The sequence below is a fragment of the Triturus cristatus genome, chromosome 10, assembly GCF_964204655.1.
Source record: "Triturus cristatus chromosome 10, aTriCri1.1, whole genome shotgun sequence".
Classification (NCBI taxonomy): Eukaryota; Metazoa; Chordata; class Amphibia; order Caudata; family Salamandridae; genus Triturus; species Triturus cristatus.
In genome coordinates this window covers 748,420,775-748,443,638 of record NC_140593.1, presented here as the reverse complement: position 1 = coordinate 748,443,638, position 22,864 = coordinate 748,420,775, and the positions used below count along the sequence as shown (strand labels likewise).

Sequence of the window (22,864 nt, the reverse complement as noted above, 5' to 3'; positions counted from 1 at the left end):
TGTATATAATAAACTCAGACTTTTCAAGTGTTGCTGTACTTTAAGCTAATTTATTTGTTTTTATTAAAAAAAAATCCTTAGCGGCATATTGGCAGCATGATTGTTACCACATCTTCCAGCATTGGTACATGATAACCAATGTTGTTTTATACCAAAGAGAAGCAATATGCATAACCTTAGGTGCTTGTCACAAATATATCTTGTCACACATCGGTAAAATAGTGACTATGCCTTGGCTTTTTTGACATCGAACAAGCGGGTACTAGTTAAGGTAGGGCTTGGCCCACACTATATAGCCTGGATCAAACTACTATATACTGTCCCAAGAGCCAGGGTACGCATGGGAGGAGTCGTCTCCAGTATAGTCTCCATTCTATTAAACGTCCTACAAATGTTTGGAGAGGCCTCTTGCCTGTATGTGAACATAACAAACCCCAGCTATTCCCGTTGGGTTGTCTGTTTGGCACCCCGACTGCAGCTCTTCCACGGGTGGGGCTCCTGTGGGGCCAGAAGGAATATGCCACTTGGGGGTCAGAATGGCCCACATGGAGCAAACCTTTCTGGAGCTTAACTTCGGCAGAGTATTGGAGGGTCTTCGAGCTATGATTCGATTCTGGTGGGACCTTTATCTATCATTGATGGGCAGGGCCACGATTGTGAAGACGGTGGTGCTCCCCAGGTGCCTGTATGTGTTGCAGGGCATATTCTATGACATCCTCGCACTGTTTCACCGAAGTAGACTGAATAATTTTAGATGGAAACAAATTGGACTACCCATGCTCATACAGATCTGGGAGAGAGGAGGACCAGAGATACCTAATATAGAACTTTATTATCTGGCAGCACATTTACAACACGTTGTCCACTGGTTGGACCCAGGGGATATATGGGGAAAGAAACTGTTAAGCGGCTCCCACGGGGGCCAGACACTCCCCACTCTGCTTAAGAGAGGGGCACGAGTGCCACTAGATATGCCCTTTATAGTAAAACAGGTGTGGTATGCCAAATATGGGAAACAGCGCTCAAATGAGTGTTATGTCGTGCCCTGTAAGCGAGGGATATGCCGATATGGGATCTGAACCCATTCGCGCAAATTATGGATATGTCAGCACAGAAATGGAAAGACGGAGGTTGTGATGTGCTTGCTGATTTATACCTTGTGGGCAAGTTTATAACTCAAAAAGACACGATTGACTCCTTTATGCTCGATACAGGGCAACACTTACAATATGCTAAAATTTCCGCAACCGCACAGGTAAAATGGCCCTACTTCCTAGAAGAGACAGAACCCTCACAAACATTGCTATCACTCCTATCACTGGCAGGAGGGGGGAGATTGATTTCACATCTGTACTGGTTGCTAAGGTGAGACTCGCTGAGAATAATACCAAAAGCCTGCGCCAGATGGGAGACAGCCTTAAGGGAACCCTTATCTGCGGGAGGTGGGAAAAGGTCCATACAGGAGTAAAGATGGCCAGCTCAAACTCACAGTTTAAATTCATGTAATAATGCTTCACACACCAAGCATATCCCTCCCCTAAACTCTTCCAAACTATTTATAACACCCGAACGGACAGATGTACCAGATGCGGGCACCCTGCAGCAGATTTTATACACCTATTAAGGCACTGCTTATCTCTAGGACAATACTGGTCATATAAAGTAGTAAATCTTAAAAGGGCCACTAGCTGGTACTGTTTGTTGGGCCTGATACAAAACCTGAAGAACAGGAACCGGAGTTGAACATTTCTGCTACTTGGTTTCCTGCTTGCAAAACACTGCATTGCCATAAAATGGCTGGGCTACTCCCCCAAGATACTCAGACTGGCTACAAGATATGTCAGAATGGGCGGTGGCAGAGGAGGTGAGGATAAAACAAGTAAGGGGAATGAAAAAGTGGAGGACAATAGGACTGCATTGCCGACAAAGCTGGCTGACTTGCGGGATGCCCCAGAACCTGGTGTGAATGTGAGCAGATGACGAGCATGGAATTGGTACATTAATCTAGAATGAGTTGGCTTGTGGGCAGCCAGAGAATGATGGCCAACTAGAAAAAACTGATGGAGTTGGGTACAGCAGAGACTGATGAATAGACGTGCATAGAGACTTGCTTAGGATTTCGACTCTCCTACTATAGGGGCTAGGCGCACTGCTTGCAAACTCGAAGGGGGATCATAGGGCTCGGAATGTTTACTATCCCACATTAACAATGGGTACCAGTTAGCAAATTCTTAAGGAAAGATGGGAGCAACTGGAGGGAGAGGGGGGACAGTTGGGGAACTGTTACTAATGTTGTATACTTTCTGAATCCAATATATGCTGAAATGATGTTGATCCAAACTGTTGTGTCTCTTCTGTGAAAATCAATAAAGAGTACATAAAAAAAACAGTAAAGTACAGTAAATGATGTTCAAGGTCCAGTTAATCTTACATATTCAGGGCTGTTTTGCAGCACATACTCAGGGCATCTAGTAGATTTGCAGTGAAAGCACCAAAAAATATTTTCCATGCTCACAGTCCAACAGCAGGAAATTCAATACCAACCTCCTTCTCAATGTCAATTTTAGTGTCATTCTCAGACGTGTTCCCCCCCATTAGTGGTTCCATCAGGTTCGGTTCACTGTTCTGATATACATGGTTCGTGCTATGATGAATCAGCAAGGATCCCAAGCTTGCTGCAGATATGTTCCGTGAAAAGTTATAATCCTTTTCATCACATGGGTGACTGGAAGAAAAAAAAGAATATTTGAAGGGAAATCTGATTATGTTCTACCTCATTTCCTTATTATTGTTAACTTTGTCTGCATAATACATGCACATTGTTCACTTTGCAATGGTCTTGAACTTATGGCTTTGTCTGAGGTGTACAGGCCTCTGGTTATCACTTCTAGGGGATTTGAGAAGCCCCAACTTGCATTTCAATGGGTCCAAACTTGTGTTTTATTGACCATGGTCTTAACATGACGACACTGAGGGCTACGTGTTTTCTAAACTTCATTCATTATTCCACGTAGTTGTACCAAGTATTACCATACATCTTTTTTTTTTAAACGGGAAAGTAGTTCAGAGTGTGAGACTCATCCTCCAGTACCTAGAAACATTTTAGTAACAAAATATAGATCGGTTTAGAATCTCACTTCAGTTACATTACTTTTTCACATGGAAAGGACATTCAGAGCATGTTAAAAGGTGAAAGTGTAATGCAAAGAACAATGACAAGCTAAACTGTGAAGTGTAACCTACGTAAATTTGAGTATACCCCAACAGTCACTTCTTCATCATATTTACATACATTGTTAAGAAGTGTACATGAAAGACCCTCCTTTAGTGGTGGGGCCATCATAATTAAAGGTGTTTTTGGTAAAAGTGCTTTCATTCAAATTGGAAGGAGTATTTTTGGCAAAACGTTACAATTATGGCTAGTCCACATTCACTACATAGCAAAACAGGTTGACATCTTTTTGCATTCTAAAATCAAAATCTGAAGGCAGAAGTTTGTATTTGAAAAATGAAAAAGAAATCTTCCTCATGTGGTGGGAGTTTTCTCCCAGGCTAGGGGAAACATTTTAGCAATTTTCATTCAACAGAATGCCATGGGGCAATAGCAGAGCAAGCATGAAAAAAAGTTGAAGAGAATGAAGTATCGTCCTGAATATGGCAACTGCTTTGTCACCAGAACCACCATACAATGGAGACAGCAATAGCAAAAGGGACCATCTGAAAAAGCAGTTCACCAACCTCTAGATTGAGGTAGGGGAACCAAGCATCAACTGAAGGAGACATCTGTCATTTTTTACAGTTGACTTATTATCGTCTGACTTTGAGTGAGTCACAAAGTCTATATATACTTGAGATATCTTGGGGTTCCTGCCACTGGGGTGCTATGCCCCAGGCACACGTATTAGTAAGCAATAACTGGCGGTCGAGTCTTTACCGGAACCATGCCGGATTATACTTCCATCACGAAGTACATCAGCTAGTGTAAGGAGTCTTCATTACTATGCGTTTGCCCTAAACTGGACCAACCTTGTATACTCTTGTTGGTGGCTATCATAACACTTTTTTGTTACCGATCTGTTTACTAATACGGGATATAGGATTACGTCAAGTTGTAAATACGCTTATACACTGGAGCATGAACTCTACGCAATGATCAGATGACTGTGTGAAAAACGTTAGCTCAGGATAATTCCTCAAGAAAGGTCACAACACAGTTCATCGGTTGTCGCCTCCCACTGATTTTCCCCTGAAGAAGTCCTCTGTTATAGGACGAAAAGCGTTAGCTGTACGAATGAGGAATAAAGAAGAGAGCATATTACACCTTACTTCACTGAATGATGATTTTCGACATGGACTTGTTTGATTGATAGTGGTGCAGCTCTAATTTAGTTTTCCTATTGTTTATACCCTTGTGAAGGGAGGTGCTCTTGGACAGGGGGCACATTTGGAAGTCTGCACACAGGAAACTTCAGCATTTTGAATGTATTGGTGATTTTTTGGGAAAGGTGCTACATTTGTTCTTGCTTGGTCCACTGTTCATCCTTTTCGTGTCACATTATGTACAATTCAGAACCAATGAAGGCACGCCCATAATGGAATATTCCGAGCTAATGCAGCTAAACAAAGAATTACAGAAATATAGGTTTCGATTGTGAGGCCCGGCACACACTATCTCCAACCCAAGGTCACTCTGTCCGTGCCCACCACTAGATCAGTGGGAGAAGGCCTTTATCTAGTGGGAAAGGTATGCGCTAATAAGAGTAAGCACTGCTTACTGTACCCAGTTCTCAACTGATATAAACTTAATTTCTCAATGAAGGTTCGGTGAGTTTCAGGGGTTTTATACAGATAATAGCTGTCCATAGTAGGGCATTTGTTTTGGAACTAACTTTCACTATTTTTAGGAACTTGGCTTTCTGTAAATAGCTGTATACTGAGAACACTGTACTCACTGAGGTTTTCCTATATATCTGTGGTTGATTGTTAATGTGAACTATGCTAGCTTCAAAGTGTATGGCATACGGTCAATGTTGCACATAATGCACATTTCTACACCTAAGGGAGATGTATCTGTGATGGCAGTAAATATGGCTGATATTCTCCAGAGCTATTTTTTACTTACGGTCAGGCATCTAATTCCATAGTAATTCATAGAGCAATATGCAGGAAAACAAAGCTTGGATGATGTCATCAGTGATGCCATAGAACACGTCATGAGTAACGTCATATGTGAGGTCATAAGTAGTGCATGGCGAGTGCACAAGTTATGGTTAGTGATACTAACTGTAACTGGTGATTTTTTGTTGTTTTCTTGTTAGTTCAACCTGTGAATGTTCAAAAAGTTAATGATGTCATTGACAAATTCACCTACCTATAACATTCCTTTAACTTTTGTTTTTTTAATTGAATTTCTAGTGTTTTTTTTAACGCAAAGTAATACTTAATTGCCATACATAATTGCAAACCCCTTCCGCACATGGCAGCCTGTGACCAGGCCTTGCACCCTCCCCATATAGGCAACCCATTCCTGTGCAAGGTCTTCAGCCGTGCGCAGTGGCAGGTTGGCATAAGGCCTGGCCCTGGCAACCCATGCCCCAAGGCCATTAGTTTTTTAATCAAATGGGAATTTGTAAGGCCCTGGGGACCCCCATCTCCCAGGGTAATTTCTAAAAATAAAGGGAGGGGCCACACAACCCCTTCCCCGAGCCTCTTTAGGGGACGCAGATTTTTTTGAGGGGGAAGGGGGCCACGTGGCCTTCCTCCCAAGTCATTATCAGCCCGGGGACCCAATCCGCCAGATCCACTTAATTAAATGGGAGGGAGCTGTCTGGCCCCCCGCCCGAGCTTTGTTAGGCCCTTAGGGGCACCTTTCCCAGGGCCACTCTTTTGAGAATAAAGGGAAGGGGCATGCATGGCCCTGGTCCCCATCCAATTTTGGCCTGGTGACCCCATCCCCCGGGGTCCAGTGTAATTTATAGGGGGAGGGGGGAATGTGGCCCACCTTCCTGGGCCTATTTCGGCCCCGGGATCCCACTCCCCAGGGCCTGGCCAAATTTTTAAGGGGGAGGGGGGCATCAGGCCTCCCACCCCAGGTCGATTTCGGCCCTGGGGACTTCACCCTCAGGGTCCCGGTGACACTTTTAGGGGGAGGGAGCACGCTGCACCCTCCAAGGACTGATTTCAGCCCCTGGGACCCCATCCTCAGGGGCCCTCAAACTTAAATGTGGGTGTCCTGGTGCCTACCTAGGGCACCCACCATAGCCTCGTTGGTGGCCAGGCTCTCCGTATACAGCAGGGGCTGGCATTGCTCCTGCCTGCAGGAGCAGCTCCTAATTCTGCTCCCTGTGGGTAGGAGCAATATTTTGAGTTGTCTCCCTGCCCGCATCACTGCGGGTAGGGAAACAGATCAAAAGTCTGCTCCAAGTAGGTGGGAGCATTTTTGAAGCAACGGCCCACTGGGAGCCGATTTGGTGTTTGCTCCCGCTAGGGAGGAGTTTTGAAAATGCTCCTGCCAAGCAAGAGCAAACACAGGTTTCCTAGCCTGCGCCGCAGCGGGCAGGGAAACAGCCATGTCCCAGGGGTGGCCTCCCTGGGACACAGCATCTGACTCACGCCCGGGATGGAGTCCTCGGGCCATTAATAGTTCATGGTGCGGACCACGCCACCTCTTCCCCATTTTACAAAATTTAGGCCCCAGGGGTGGGCTCCCTGGGCCTTTAGAGGCTCGGGGAATGGGCTGCGCAGCCCCTACCCATTTAACAAAACGTAGGCTCCGGGGGTGGGGGGGGGCTTCCCAAGGTCTATAATGACTTGAGGAGGGGTATCACGCATCTCCCCTTCCCATACAAAGTATATTTGTCCCTGGGGTGGGCTCCGCTGGACCTTTTGAGGCCTGGGGAGGGAGCTGTGTGTCCACCCTTCCCTGTACAGAATATACTCAACCCCGGGGTGGGCTCTCCGGACCCTCCGATGGCTCAGGGAGGGGGCTTTGCGCATCCCCCTTCCCTGTACAAAATAAGTTCAGCTTCGTGGGTGGGTTTCTCGAGGCCTCTGTGCACCTCCCCATAAACAATATTTTCAGCCCGAAGGTGGGCTCCCTGGGCCTCTGGAGGCACAGAGAGGGGGGACACGCAGCCCCACTCCCCATTATGAAAACAGACCAAGGGGTAAGGCGCACTGGGGCTTATAGTTTATAAATCCAGCCAAGCCACCATTTTTATTTATGAAGGTTTTTTATTCCAATCCCGCAAAAGTCTTGCGGGATTGCTGCATTTTTTACAGGTTTTTGTTTTGTTTTGACCAGAGCGATGGTGAGTGGTCCCCCTGGGTCTCTCTCTTGGGGTCTACGGGGTCAGAGGATCCCTACCCTGCCCCCATATATCTTTATTTTGTTATACCTTCAGGACAGTGTACAAAGTCGCCGAGTCCTGTAATGGCTGCCAACAAACATTTCTCATCTTGTTGGCCAGGTCCCAGAGTTATGTGGGCATGGAAGAAAAAAATATATACAATGGGGGGCGCAGGGGCCACCCGCCTAGGCTCAATTTTAGCCACGGGGACCACCACCTACCCGGGGCTTTATTTAAAATATTGGAGGGGGTCATGTGGACCCCCCCTCCATGGGCTCTTTAGTATCCCGAAGACCACCACCTCCCAGGGCTTAAAACCAATAATTAGCAGGGCAACACAGACTCCTCGTACCCTGGTAACCACCACCTCCAAGGGCAAACGATTAAAAAAGATGAGGGTGGAAAGCCACAAGGACCCCTCACGGGCCATATATGGCCCTGGAGATCACCACCTCCTTGGGGTGGGACCATGAAAACAGAACGAGGGAGGATGCACACCCCCCTCCTAGAGCCAGTAAAGGCCATGGAGACCACCACCCAGCTCCTGCTCCGCCTGGAGTGCCCACCCCAGAACATAGCTGGTTGCTCTGACCTCGCGGGAGCTTTGACAGCTCCCGCAAAATCAGAACTAACATTAACTCTGCTCCTAGCAAGCCGGAGCTATCAAAGTGCTCCAGTTGCTGGTAGTGGAGTTTTCATCTATTTCCCTGCCCACTGTCATGTGGGCAGGGAAAGAGATTAAACTATGGCTCTCACACAGAGACGGATGCTTGTTTAGTAGCTCTCTGTGTGTGAGAGCAATGCCAGCTATGGCTGGAGGCAGGTAATAGGCAGGGAACGCAGGAGCATTCAGGTCCCCCAGGGTCCTCAACAGTGCTGACTGGGTGGCCTGGGTGAGCTCCAGGACACCCAGCATGTCAAGGCCGGGCCTCAGGGGTTTGGGTCCCAAGGACTGAAATTGGCTCTACGTTTGCCCAGCGCCGGGACGCACGAGTAGTAGCCGTGCGCTCTACCAATCCTTACATTCATTCATTCATTCATTCCGATTAGCCCAGACAGCTTTTTTTTCCTTTGGGCCACTTCACTCCCGCGGGAGTCAGACTCCCGCGGGAGCGAGCGCTGATTGCCTGCCAGCAACATGAGAAAAATGTTGCTGGCAGCCATTACAGGACTCGGGGAATTAGTCTCCTGTCCTGAATTAAAAAAAATTATACATAAGCGGGCTCAGGACCCATAGGAGAGACCCAGAGGGATTAACCGGGAAAACTTTCTTTTAAAATTGGCACATTTTGCCATGGTGTAGGGATAGAGGCAAAAAAAATGGCAGTCCGGCATTTTAAATTAATTATATGGGATGTGGGGGGGTTGTCAGCAGGGCCCCTCTTCCAAGCCCATTTAGGGCTGGGGTGGTTAATGGCATAGGGTCAAATGTTGCACAGAACACCAGGCTTGCTACACATAAGGGAGTTGTATCTGTGATGGCATTAATGATGCATCATATCATTCTGAGCTATTTTGTACTTACTTTCAGGCCTCTAATGCCATACTGCTTTATAGAGTAATATACACAAAAGAAGCTTGGATGATGTCATTAGTGATGTCATCAATTATGTCATCATTGATGACATAAATGGCGTAGAACATGTCATGAGGGATTTAATATTAGAGGTCATAAGCTGTGCATGACGTGGGCGCAAGTTATTGTTGTCTCTGCTAGCTATAACTAGTGATTTTTAAAAAAAAAAATTTTTTTAGATCAAAACATAAATGTTGTTACTGACATATTCACCTAACTATAACATGTGGTCCTAATACCACTATATATTGAGCAACAGTACTAATAAACACACATTTAAGACAGCAGTGCCCCGGTCAGATTCTATGTTAAGGTGGCTATAAAAAGGGACCCAACTCTCATAACAGTCGCAAGGCATCTTCAGCGTGAGTAAACACTACTGTATAAATGTAATCCCTTGCCTTCCTGTTTTGGTTTAAAAGAAATAGACATGAAAATTGCACTGCCATTAACCATGCATGCAGATGTGCAGAGTGTCATGTATAATTTAGGAGGGCAGAGGAATCATGACCCTCACGAAGTCTTCACCTCTCGTACGTCATGGATGGCCCCTTCCCACACTCAACAAAACAATTGGCATAAATATTAGTGCACGCTGATTTTTTTTTTTTTTAAACATATTTTTATTGCCATTTTCATATTTCACACATTGTACATCATACACAGTTTTAGTATAGTTAAGTCAGACTGTAGGTCTAGTGGTGGTACATAACATCTGTATATACTGGTGATACATCAAGTGGGAGCATAAACATCTTACAGATATATCGTGATGTGTATACCCTGTTGTCTCAGGTTCCGGATATGGCACAGGAACTGGGGCGTAACGGGGATATAACCTAGGGAACGGGCATGGAAGAACATCTCCAGAATCTATAGCGAGGGTATGGAACGTTGTATGGGTAAGGCACCACTGTGACTCACGGTTGCCTATCTTATTCGATTCGACCTGAAGCCGCGGTAGCACACCTGATGCTGGGGTTTGTGAGGAGTTCATGCAGTCGTAATTTCGAGAGATTGGTTGGGTAGGGTCTGTGACTGCGTGTGCCGGGCTGGCAATGCGGGTGGGCCGTCTGTTGGATCTGCTCCCGGGGTTAGCTGCTTGAATTGATATAATAGCATGGCCCATTCCATAGATATAGGGTGTTTGCGGACCCCTCTCACCTCCTCTTCCCGTAATGTCTCCTCTTCAGCCGCCGCCCATTTGTGTGTAGCTCCCACCCAAGCCGCCAGCGGTGGACCGGTGGGGGAGCGCCAGTGCATGGCGATGCTGCGTTTGGCTAAGAGCACCGCAAGGGAGAGAAAACGGGTCCGCACCTTGTGCTGTTTACTTGCGCGAAAGATGCCTATGGCGCTGGCTTCCCACGTGTTCATGCAAGCCAGCCCTGTGAGGGTACCCAAAGCAGTGTGAATGTGTTGCCAGAAAATTTTTATGATGGAACAATTCCAAAACATATGTTGGAAATCTGCATTCCGTTCAAGGCATCTGGGACAGAGGAACTGAGTGTCGGGGTAGAATCGTTGGAGGCGTGCAGGTGTTAAATAGGCCCTATGCAGAATGTAATATTGGATATTCTTAAAGCGTGCGTTTCTAGAGACCTTCTTAGGGTACTCCAAAGCCCTCTCCCACTCCCTATCATGGAGTACGCACCCGATTTCAGCCTCCCAGGTAGCCCTCAAGGTCTCCAGTGGTTTATTAGTCAGTTCCCGAATGGCTTTATAAAGCCATGTAGTTAGATGGCACCCTGCTCCCATGTGTAGGATCGTGTGAAGAACCGGATGCGTGTGTGGTTCCCCTTTGGTTAGGTCCTGATACGGTCGGTAGCTATCTAGGAGTTGGCGGTGAAGCAGGAATTGTCCCGGGGGAAGATCGTATTCTTCCACAAGGCTGTGGAACGGTCTTAGTTGCCCATCCTCAAAAAGGGACTCCACTTCTGTTATGCCACACGATGTCCACGTGCGGACCGCGCTATTTGTGTAGTAGTGTTCCTGTTTGGGCCATCCCACCAGGGTGAGTAACGGGGAGTACAATGGGGTCCCCGGGGACATGCGGTGTATCCTCATCATGCACCTACGTGCCACCGACACCTGCAGAGGGTATGTGCGTTTTGGTTTGGTGCCAGATAGGAGTAGGCGACGGATCTCCGGAACCGATATCCGTCCTGCGATGGTGTGAGTTTCCACAGTATACATGTGCGCCGGCCAGTGAGACAGCCACTGCAGCTGTGTTGCCAGGAAGTAGGCCTCGAAGGAGGGGGCTCCCAAGCCGCCCTGTGAGGTGGGCAACTGCAATTTTTTCAGGGCTATTCTGTGTCTGGCGGACCCCCAAATGAGTGCGCTGAGGAGGGAGTCTAGGTCCCGAAAAAAGGCTCTGGGCGGGATTACTGGCAGATTGGTAAAGAAATACAATAATCTTGGGACCAAGATCATTTTGGCCAATGCCACTCTCCCAATTGGAGCCAACGGAAGGCTCTTCCAAAATCCGACCATAGCCCTAATACTCGCCAATGCCCTGTTATGATTACCCTCGAACATATCTGTGGAGGAGTGGTAAAGGCGGATCCCGAGGTATCGAGGGGCCTCCGCACTCCAGGGCACCCGCTGAGCGCCTAGGCGAACCTCCTGTGGGGGGGAATTCGGATGCAGCGGGTATATCGTGGACTTATCCCAGTTCACCCGCAGTCCCGAGGCCGCTGTAAATTCCGTCAATGTCTCCCAGAGGGGAGTCAGGTCGTCCGTAATGTCCCGCACATAGATCAACAGGTCATCCGCGTATAAGGAAACGCTATGCACTGTGCCTGCTATCGGGATACCCCAACTCTCCCCTTCCCGCCGAAGTCGTATGGCGAGGGGCTCAACCGCCAGAGCAAAAAGTAGAGGGGACAGCGGGCAGCCCTGTCGCGTGCCCCTCTGCACCGCAAACTCTGTCGACATATACCGGCCCAGGCGTATCCGCGATGTCAGCCCGGTGTACAGTAGGCGCGTGTACGCTAGGAGGGTAGGCCCAACGCCCGCCCTCTGCAGCACCGAAAACAGAAACTGCCACGTGAGGGAATCAAAGGCCTTCTCAAGATCTAGGATGAGACAGGCCGCTCGAGGGTATATCCCCCTCACCTGATCCTGGATGTGGAAAACCCGACGTATGTTCTGGGACGTGCGTCTGCCGGGTATAAATCCGCACTGATCCGGGTGGACCAAGGAGCATATGATTTGCACGTATCTGTCCGCAAGAGTTTTCCCGAGGAGTTTGCAATCAGCGGACAACAGTGATATGGGGCGATAGGAAGCCATTTGCTGCGGGTCCCTATGGGGTTTCAAGAACGACACGATTACGGATTCTCGCATGGATTTCGGTAGTTCCCCCTTCTTCAGTGCCGCCGCAAACATTTCTACCAATCGAGGAACTAGGTGCACCGAAAATGTCGTGTAATATTCTAAGGGGAACCCATCGAGCCCTGGAGCTTTATTGCGGGCTAGGGCCCGCAGGGCCCGTGCCACATCTGCCGCGGTGATTACGGCGTCTAAAGCCTCCCTCTCTGTCCTCGTAATTATTGGGATGGGTAGGGGATCGAGAAATCGATCCACTACAGCTTGTGGGGTAGAGGCAGGGTCGCTATAGATCGACGCATAGTAGTCGCGAAAAGCCCCGAGAATCCCTGCCTGGGAACGCACCAGTACCCCTTCAGGGTCCACTATCTCGGTAATGGGCTTGATGTCTGTGTCCTGCTTGGCCAGCCACGCCAGGAGAGTGCCCGTTTTGTCCCTCTCTTTATGCATCCGTGTAGCGTACGACCGGAAGTTGTACCTTCGCAAATCCGCGGAGGCAGCTTGATAGGCAGTTTTTGCTTCGGCTATACGCTGCGCCTCCCTTCGGACGTGGAATCCCGTTTGGTGAGAACAGCCAAGTGTTGCTCCGCCGTGATGAGAGCCTGTTCTAGCACTCGCCTAGCTCCCGTTATTTGCTTCAAGCACTCTCCCCGGGCCACCACCTTAAATGCATCCCATTCCACTAACTTGGATGATGCTGTGCCCGAGTTGAAGGAGAAATAGTCTTGGATGCTACTCTCCTGTTCGTGCCGAAAGACCTGGTCCGATAGACAGTCCCGCGGCAAGCGCCAGGTGGGCTCCGGCGGGTGTGGGGACTGCCAGTGTAACTGAAGAATGTGAGCATCGTGATCGGATATGACCCTGCCCAGGTAGTCCGTGTGGGCAATCTTGGGCAATATAGTCGCCGAGCATAAAAATCGATCAAGACGGACGCGCAAATTGTGTGGGATGGAGTGGAAAGAGTACAATCGGATCGAGGGGTGACGCATGCGCCAAGCATCGGTGAGCGACCAGTGTGTAATCCAAGCCCGGAATCTGTCAGTTTGCCTATGTGCCGGGGACTGCGGCGGAGGGGGGTGTGAGCGGTCAAGGTTCAGGTCGAGTGTGCAGTTATAGTCTCCTCCCAAGACCCAGGGTATGGAAGCAAATGGGGCAAGGACCCTTGTGAGATGGTCCCAAAACTTATCTTGTTCTACATTAGGGGCATAAATGCTACCGAGAAGTACAAGCTGCCCATCCAAAAGACCCTCCAATAGTGTATATCTACCTTCTTTGTCTACCACCCTCCGAAGCTCCTGAAAGGGGGTTCCCGGTCGCACCCAGATCAGCGCCCCCGTGCATACGCAGAATAAGTCGTGGCGCAAATGAGACCCCTCCATTTTGACTGTAGTTTCCCAACCTCTTTCTCAATGAGATGTGTCTCTTGTAGAAAAACTATCGGGGTGTTGTGACGCTTTGCATAGGAGTACACCGCATAGCGTTTGCGCGGAGTGTGAAGCTCCCTAACATTTAGGGTGAGGATGGTGACATCAGTGTGAGTCGTATGAGGTGTCATGTCTTTGTGTCTCCTCGCCATGCGCGGGGCTGCGTCTATTGAGGTGCGTAAAGCTTGGTCGAGCTAACTGACTAAGGGCGCCTGCATCCCCGACTCTGTGTAATCATGAGTAGCGGGTGTCTGGAACCGTGTCCTTCCATCTAAGGGGTTAGGGAAGTGCTGAACTGGGAGAAGCAACTGAACAATCGGGGTCAGGGAACATTCCCAATGCCTAGGGCCCATCGCCAAAAACGATGCGTCCAAACCTGTTTACCCAATTAAGGGGGGTACAACTATATACGAAGGGGGCAGCGGTGCATGCATAGTGGGCCAGAAACGAGTCGGGCCATTAGCAGAGAAAATGGGCGTTGGTCCTGCTTTAGCGAGTAGTGAGACTGATGTTTATGTTCGACGGGTGAGGAGACAGTGTACTTAGCTTTATGCCAGTTTCAGAGGTCCCGTCTCATTTCGCTCGGGAGCCAGATTGCTCGTCCAGAATAAGGTCCGCCGTCTGAGGAGTGACCATGGGGGGCGTCACAGAGTCTTCCCCCGACACCGTTCCATCACTTTCATTCTCCCCTTCCGAGGTAAAGATATGCGGTGGTCGGTTTATGTCGTCCGACGGGGGAGACACCTGCAAATCGATCACTGCTTGCAGGGCCTCCCTCCGCTCTTTCACAATTTGCTCTAGATCGGGAGAGTCCTGGGTGCGTGCACGGGTTCTGCCACCCACTCCACTTCATGGGCGCCGCTGTGATCGCCTTCCAGAACGTTAGGGCTGAGGGTGCGGGTCTCTTGCGATCTCCGCTCTAGATTGTCGTGTGCAATGTAGGTCTGCCCAATCCTGTGCTTCCGTGGCATTAGCGAAAAATACAGTGGAATCTGCGTGGACCACCCTGAGGCGAGCCGGGAATAGTAGGGAGTATTGGATATTGTTCTCACGCAGCCGGCGTTTTACATTCAGAAAGGAGGCCCGTTGTTGTTGAACTGCTCTCGCATAGTCTGGGAACACCATGACACGGTGATTATCGACATGCAGGGTGCCCGCCACTCGTGCCGCGTGTAGCACTGCATCCCTGTCCCGGAAATGGAGGAACTTCGCCAGCATCGGCCGTGGGGGCGCCCCAGGGGGCGGCCTGCGGGCCGGAACCCTGTGGGCTCTCTCCATTGAAAAAGAATGCGGAGCGATCCTTTTCCGGAGTGAAGGATTTCACCCACGTCTCCAAGTATTGCAGGGGGTTCGTGCCTTCAATTCCTTCGGGTAGCCCCAGGACGCGAATGTTGCAGCGTCGTGAGCGTCCTTCTAAATCGTCCGCACGTTCCTCTATGATTTCAGGCGATGTAGCACCTCCTGGAGAGTCTGCTGGTGCTTATCGATCGTTGGCTGTATGTCCTCTATCTTCCTCTCTCCGTCTTTCACTCTATCCACCAGTTTCCGATGGTCGTCCCGGATAAGGCTGATGTCCGTCGCTAGCGTCCCGAGCCGTTCCTCCATCGAGACTCTGGAATGTTCAATAGCGGCTAGAACCTGGTCCAACTTGACAGAGACCGAGGAGTCGGGCTATGTCTCCACCGTACCCACCCATGTCTGGGCTTTGGGCATCTTCTTAGGGGCCGTCTCGGGAACCGCCGTCTGTTTGGTCCCCCGGGATTTCCCCATGGCCGCTATCAGGGAATATTAGTGCACGCTGATATGAATAGTAGTATTATATTGGACTTCTAAATCTGACATTCCTCTTTCATTTTCGCATACATTTGTTTAAAAAAAAATCTTGGCTTCAAAATCTTGCTCAGACACTTAAAATAATAGAGAGAAAATGACTGATGTATATGGTTGAATTCCTGTTAGTTGGAATATGAATTTTAATGTGATGTTGGTATTTGGTGGTTTCTCCTTTAAAAAAGACACTCTGTACACATGACTCTATGGCCCAGTTGAAGGCCACGGCAGAAATGCGTAGGCTATGTGAAGCTATAAAATGCACTGTTCTTGAACCACTGAAATGCAACCAGATTGTGCTGCGTACTGGTTGAACTGATTACAGAGGAGTGAAAGTCCAGTTCAGTAACGCGGACTCGTCAAGGATATATAACAATTGGCAATAGTCACTACGTGACTGCATAGTTTTGGTAACTTCTCACTTTTCACTAAACATATATTTATTAATTTGCTCATAACACTGGCATCATCTGACAAATATACACTTGTTTGGTCCTACCACCCCTATGTTTTGGCATATCAAGTGTTATCTCTGAACAGAATTAAATAAACTGACATGACAAACTTTTATTCAAAATAGACCCTTGATGTTTTGGTGTAATTTGACTCAGTAGTGTTTGAGATATTTGCATTACAAAAAGGTGTTGAGTGGTCTTCAATGGATTAATCAGGCAGGGACTGTGTACATTCTTACATCTAATTTGTGGACTGTTGGAAGGCTCATTTTAGCAGACCGTCCGTGAGTCTAAACAGTTGAGAAATTAAAGAATCCGATTGTGGGAAACGTAGCTCAGTGAAGAGAAGCGCCAGGAAAAAAGGGAAAGAGAGAGAGAGAGAGAGAGAGAGAGAGAGACAGTGAGAGAGAGTGAGAGAGATAGAGAAAGAGACTGCTAGAAGTAGTTTGATGGAAGAGTCGCGCTGGCAGAATATGACAGTCTTAGACGAGGTCAGCTTTATCATATGAAGAGAAAGCACAATCAGTGAAGGGAATGTAAAGATAAGTATAAGAGGCGCGGGAGTTGGACTTAACCACAGCAGAGTACAGGTAGACCGTAATTAGCCATCAAGGGTTACCTGGAGTACCCCTCAAGAGACAACTGACTGCAGCCCTGCTAAGGATGAAACCTGAGAATAGGGAAGAACAAGTTACTTACCTTTGGTAATGCATTATCTGGAAGAAATAATGCCTAGCTGCAGAATCCTTACCTTTGAATTTCCCAGGCTTTAGACTAAATCCGGAAGCTTTCGCGTGAGCAGTACCCATGCGTGGCATCAGGTGGTTCTGTTCAGTTCTGCGCGTTGTCGCCGGATGTGATGTTGCGGTCACCTATATAGGCACCACCCAGGCATGCGAACGTCAGTTACTTTGCACGCTTTCCACGCCAGAAGCGCAGAACCATGAAGTGAACTGACTAGTGTGTGTGTCCAAACTAGTGCCCTGAAAAGGGGGCAATGCTAGCACTATAAATCTATTTATGAAGGAGGGAGCATGGGTGAGTTTGTAAGGAATGTGCAGCTAGATATTGTCTCTACCAGATAATGCGTTACCAAAGGTAAGTAACTTGTTCATCTGATAGAAACTGCTAGCTGCCGATTCCTTACTTTTGAATAGAAACCAAAGCCATAGCATCCAGGGAGTGGGCTGCGGACAAACTGACTAAACTAAGAAGTCTTCCAGGACCAAACAGGCGAATTGCTCGGCCCTGCTGTTGTGTGTCGATTTAGATACCGTATATAGGTTTTCCGATTTATGTCCTTATATAGGCACAATTCGCATTGCCCATATTTAGGCATAGAAATCCTACCCTTATTTAGGGGAGCGCTAGAGGGCGCCAAGCAAGATGGCCGTACCTTCGTGAGGCTCTTGCGGTTCGGGCAGACATCCAGCCTCAATCCTGGCCATCCTGGCACCTAAATACATCGCAAGGGCCTTCCCTGCGTGAGCAATGCCTGGCGCCGACCTGGAGAGGAGGAAAGACGAGATCCCGCACCTGTAAAGCGGCTGATGCGGGAGTTGCTTTCCGCGACCGCGCTGACCAAGATGGCGGCCTGAATGCCTGTATCGGCCCGGTGAAAAGAACGCTCTGGCTGCGGACGGTGCCGTTGCTGCTAGGGGGCTGCTATCGGAGGCCCGCCGGACCCGCGTTGACGAGTGACGAAGACCCGACCCCCTGGCGGCCCTGCTTTTGGCTCCGGGGGGCCTCCGTCCTGCGGTGTATGGTTCCTGAGGGCCGCTGATGAGATGGCGTCTGGTGGCGGCGGAAGGTGCCTGCGGAGGAGCGGTGACCGCGCACGTCTGGTGCTGAGGAGAGAACACTGCGCCAGGCAAATCTGAGGTAGGCGCATTGTGCGGGGAACCCGTTGCTGCTGGGACCGGGCTGGGGGGACGGACACTGACAGCGTGGGTAATTTTGTGGCGCTCTGCCCCCGCTGCGTGTCGCCTTTGCCGGCTGCCGCCCCTTGCTGGTGCCCCGGTTGTTCCCCACTTCGCCGCCTCCGCCGCGTCTGGCCTGCGTGGGAGGTACAGGGGCTACGACCGGCTACCGCGACGTGGAGGAGGTCTGGGCGCGCGGCCCGCAGCTGGGGCCTGCTTGCACATTGCTGCTACTGTGGGCCTTTTGCGGGTGGCGCTGCGGCCTGACTCTTCCCGCGCCCTGGAGCCGGGCCTGGCCTGAGGCCTTCTCTCCTAGCGCTGCTCGCGCCCTGCGACAAGACTGGATTGGTCAGCTGGTGCCACCCCGGCACGTGAAAGGAACAGCACTGGCCCACCCCTGGAGTGATCCGCGGTCTCGCACCGGGACGCGGACACGGCATTGCGCTTAGCTCCCTCCTGCTTTCTGCCTGGGAAGTCTCTGACGGGGCCGGACTGCCCGGGACCCACCGGGGCCCCCCGGTGTAGATCGCCGCCATAGAGAAAGGCCTTGCAAATCCACGGCTACATGTGAGGGGACCCTGAAGACAGAGTGATTGGTCACTGGGTGACCTTGCTGCCCACTGCGCTGTGACTATCTGGCTGCTGCCTCGTGGAGCATATTGGACGCCGGCTGCCCTTGCCAGCGGGTATTGCTGTGCTGGAGTGGACTGCGCAGACAAAAGCACGGATGAGGAAACCTTCTGTTCTCTCTGTAGACAGCTAACCCCAGTGGTACTTCAGATGGGAAAGACTTTTGCTCTCCTATTGCCTACTCTGCGAATACGCCCGATCTCTGAGCGCCTACGAGGCAATATTTCTTGGGTGACAGACACGAAACCCTTAATTCCTATTTGAACAGTGGATCATCCCATCGGGCTATCATGGGGAAACCAGACGGCAAACAGCTGAAACTCAACTTTGACACCCGGAAGACTCCGCGCTCCCAGGCGGGCCCGGATGAGGATCCTGCTGTGCCCCTAGCCCCGACCACGGCAGAATTGAAGGACCTACTACTCGCCATGCAGGCGAGCCTGACGTCGATGACATCAAAAATGGACTCCATGTCGGCTAGGATGGACGGGCTGAAGTGCAGGGTGGATAAACATGACGACCTCCTGACCGAAGCGGAGAGATGATAATCTGACCTGGAAGATACTTCTAATGCAGCCTCCGCCCGTACACTCGAAATGGACAAAGTTTTAAAAGTGAAAGCTGTTAAAAATGAGGAGTTAGAATCGCGGTCCAGGAGGAACAACCTCCGCATTTTGGGCGTACCGGAATCAAAGCAACTGGCCGAATGGAGCAATATGTGGAGCGCCTGCTTATTGAGCTCTTTGGCAGAGAGGAGTTCTCTGAGGTTTTTGTGGTGGAGAGGGCACATCGGGCTCTGGCGAGCCGGCTTCCGCCTGGAACTCCCCCATGTCCCATCATAGCCGGAATACTGAACTACCGCGATCGAGATACTGCACTGCGGCTGTCCCGAGAAAAAGGACGTCTCACGCATGCAGGGACGGAGATTTCCATATATCCGGACTTCACCATGGCTGTGCAAGAACAGAGGCGCAAATTCCTTCAGGTTAAAAAGAAACTGCAGCAGCTTAATATTCCTTACGCCATGCTGTTCCCGGCTCGCCGGAAGGTGATTTCCCAGGGAAAACATCATTTTTTCACAAATCCGCAAAACGCTCAAGATTTCATCAGAACTCTGCCCAAGCCACCAGTGGAACGTCGCTCCCCGGCGCGGCGAGACGAGACCAGTAGAAGCGCGTCTGACATTGAATAAGGGTCCCCATGACCTTGAGCTCCTGAACTTTTAGAATGCAGAGCCGAGCTCACCGGACGCCTCCCCTACCTCCTTGCTAATCCCGCTGAGCCTACTTTCATTATGGAGGCCACTCGCAAGTCTTCCATATCGGCGGGTCGCATCTCTACCCAAAGAACCTAACAGACTCCCGCAGGCGCATGAACTGCAGGTCCCGACTTGAGAGTGTATACTCGGGCCGGGCGATGGGGACCCTAGTGCTGGCCCTGAGAGTCTGCGCCGCCCAGTGTCTGTTGCCTCCTCACGCTACATCGGGGCACCCAGGCCTGCGGTATTAATCACTCCTTGTGCCATCATGGACCTAAGATAATATGCCCGAACACCTTCACACATTGCGAGGAACACCTGGTTGCCCTCTGGCTGCAGCCCATCAGGCGAACCCTACTGCTTGACTTTGAGCAACTTGCTATTGATGTTATCCCATTATCCCCTGTTGGGACTGGGAAATACGGGACAGTTCGGGAGGGGGGAGGGTAGTGGCACAGCAGGTTGGGATTGCTGTTGTGGGAGGGGGGAGGGACCCTTGATTGGGTACTATGCCGGTTCTTGTTATAGGACAGTTGAGGCTCTACTTGTTATCACATGCTACGCGACCATACTCACTCTGACCTACACCGAAATCCCCTACTCTCTAGATGACGGAGCCCTGCCCCAGGACACTCCAATATAACTTTCTGACCTGGAATGTGCGCGGTTTGAGTAACCCCCGGAAGAGACGACATATCCTCGCCTTCTTAGACTGGCATAATGTCCATTGTGCAATGCTGCAGGAAACACACTTGTCCCCTAGTATACCCCCGGGGTTCGCAGCACGCTGGGCCAATTCTAGAGGATTCTCGTGCTACTCCTCATACTCACGGGGCACCTCCATCCTAGTGAAACATACGCTCCCATACACCCCCATTGGAGCATATGCCGATCCACAAGGTAGATATAACATAATGTGGGGGAGACTATTTGAGCAGTCCATTACTATGGTGTCGTGCTATGGGCCTAATTCGGATGACCCGGAGTTTTTTCGGGTGCTATGAGGGAAGGTACAAGATATAGATACCAAACACTTGATATGGGGAGGCGACTTCAACGTTACTCTTAACCCCAGACTAGACAGATCGCACCCGCAACCACACCATTAAACAGCTGCGCAACTAGCCCTTCAAACCTTGGTAGAAGAAAATGCCCTTTCGGACCCATGGAGAACTCGACACCCACAAACGCGCCAGGGTTCCTACTACTCCTCAGCTCACGCCTCCTGGTCACGCATTGACTATTGGCTGGTAGATAGGGGCCTTGCGGTGTGGACTTTGCATGTTTCGTATCTGCCTCGTACATACTCAGACCACTCTCCTGTGATACTGACTCTCGCTCCGCCTCAAGAAGGGTCCCCATATCTTTCCTGGCGTCTTAACCCACAATCGCTCCTTGATCCGGTCTTTAAAGCTGAAATTGAGCAAGAAATATCGGACGTCTTCCTTCGCAACACTGGTTCTGTCTCTCAGTACTCGACCCTATGGGAAGCTTCCAAAGTGACCATGCGGGGCATATGCATAGCGAAGAGCGGAGGGGTATTAAAAGATATCCGGAACACGCTCCACGGGTTAGAATTAGATATAAAGCGTACTGAGTACATCCTCTCCGGCGGTACAGGCGAATCTGCGCAAATTACTCACTGAGTATCACGAAACGGCTGAACAGGAATGTAAATTCCGGGGGAAGTTTCACACAGCCCGACAATATGGTAAGGGGGAGAGACCGGGGCGAGCGCTGGCTGATACTGCCATAGCCTGGCTGGGCACTGGCCAGAGTGAATACCTCTTGGCGCATCACGAAGACGAGGAGATTATATCCGCTATTATGCAATTAACATCTGGCAAAGCCCCGGGACCAGATGGCCCACCGGCCGTTTTATAAACTGTATCGACACTTAATCATCCCATACTATGACACGTGTTCGAGGAAGCCCGAGAAACTGGCATCTTACCCCGTACAATGCGGGAGGCACTCATCATTTCCATACCTAAACCTGGTAAAGACCCCAAGCACCAAGACTCCTACGGGCCCCTCTCCCTTATAAATGTAGATGCTAAAATCCTAGCTAAACTAGTTGCAAATCGTATCAGGCCCCTGATGCCGGTGCTAGTCCTCCCCGACCAATCCGGGTTTATCCCGAACAGAAGCACCGCTCATAACTTGCGCACTTTGTTTGCGCTGCTCCATGACATGAATCCTGAAGAAGACGCGGCTGCCATTTTCCTCGATGCCACCAAGGCATTTGATTCCCTGGAATGGAACTACTTATGCTTCGTCTTGGTGCGCATGGGCTTTCCTCCCCCATTTTTGGCATGGATTAATTTACTATACACAGGGCTCCGTGCAACCGTGATGATTAATGGCCTGCGCTCATCTTCCTTTCCGTTGGCAAGGGGCACCAGACAGGGATGTCCCCTTTCCCCTGTGCTCTTTGCCCTGGCCGTAGAACCCCTCGCTGCGAAAATCAGACAACATTATAGTGAGCACGCCGTCATTTACCCGGAGAGGCAGATACTTATCTCACTGTATGCTGATGATCTCACTCTCTACTTGCGCCACCCAGGTGTCAGCTTGAACCCCATCTTATGGCTCTTCATATTGTTCGGGCGATTATCAGGAGTCAATTTAAATTGGAACAAATCGCACATATTCCCCCTTACTGATTCCACTCAGCGGTTTGTACCTGATTACCCCCTTAGATGGTGCGAGGGCACTCTCACATACCTTGGAGTCACTATTTCTAAAATTATGGATGGGTGCTATTACTGATAAAATTACGCGATGGATTGCGATGCCTCTCTTCATGGCTGGTAGGGCAGCAATCATCAAAATGGTCATACTACCTAAACTCCTTTACTTGTTCATTAATATTCCGTATGCCCCTAGCCGCCACTTTTTCTCCGCTATTAAGACCCAACTCATTCGCCTCTTGTGGGGCGGAGAGCAGGCCAGGCTAAAATGGGACATAATCACACGACCCTTCTGGGCGGGAGGATTCTCTGTGCCGGACGTTGAGTTGTATTATAGCTGCGCCCAGGCACACTACGCTGCCTACTGGATGAAACCCCACCCCTTTCAAGCCTCACTTGGCAA

The 22,864-nt window shown here is 50.0% G+C and overlaps 1 protein-coding gene across 11 annotated transcripts in view; it reads right to left on the bottom strand.

Moving 5' to 3' along the window:
- LOC146789947 (anion exchange protein 2-like) overlaps positions 1 to 22,864 on the bottom strand; it is a 2,390,686-nt gene that overhangs the window by 853,437 nt on the left and 1,514,385 nt on the right. For all 11 annotated transcript variants that reach the window (XM_085628246.1, XM_085628245.1, XM_085628249.1 and 8 more), the window contains one exon: positions 2,545 to 2,725. In XM_085628246.1, coding sequence (XP_085484372.1) covers positions 2,545 to 2,725 — 181 coding nt within the window. The remainder of the gene's footprint in view (positions 1 to 2,544; positions 2,726 to 22,864) is intronic.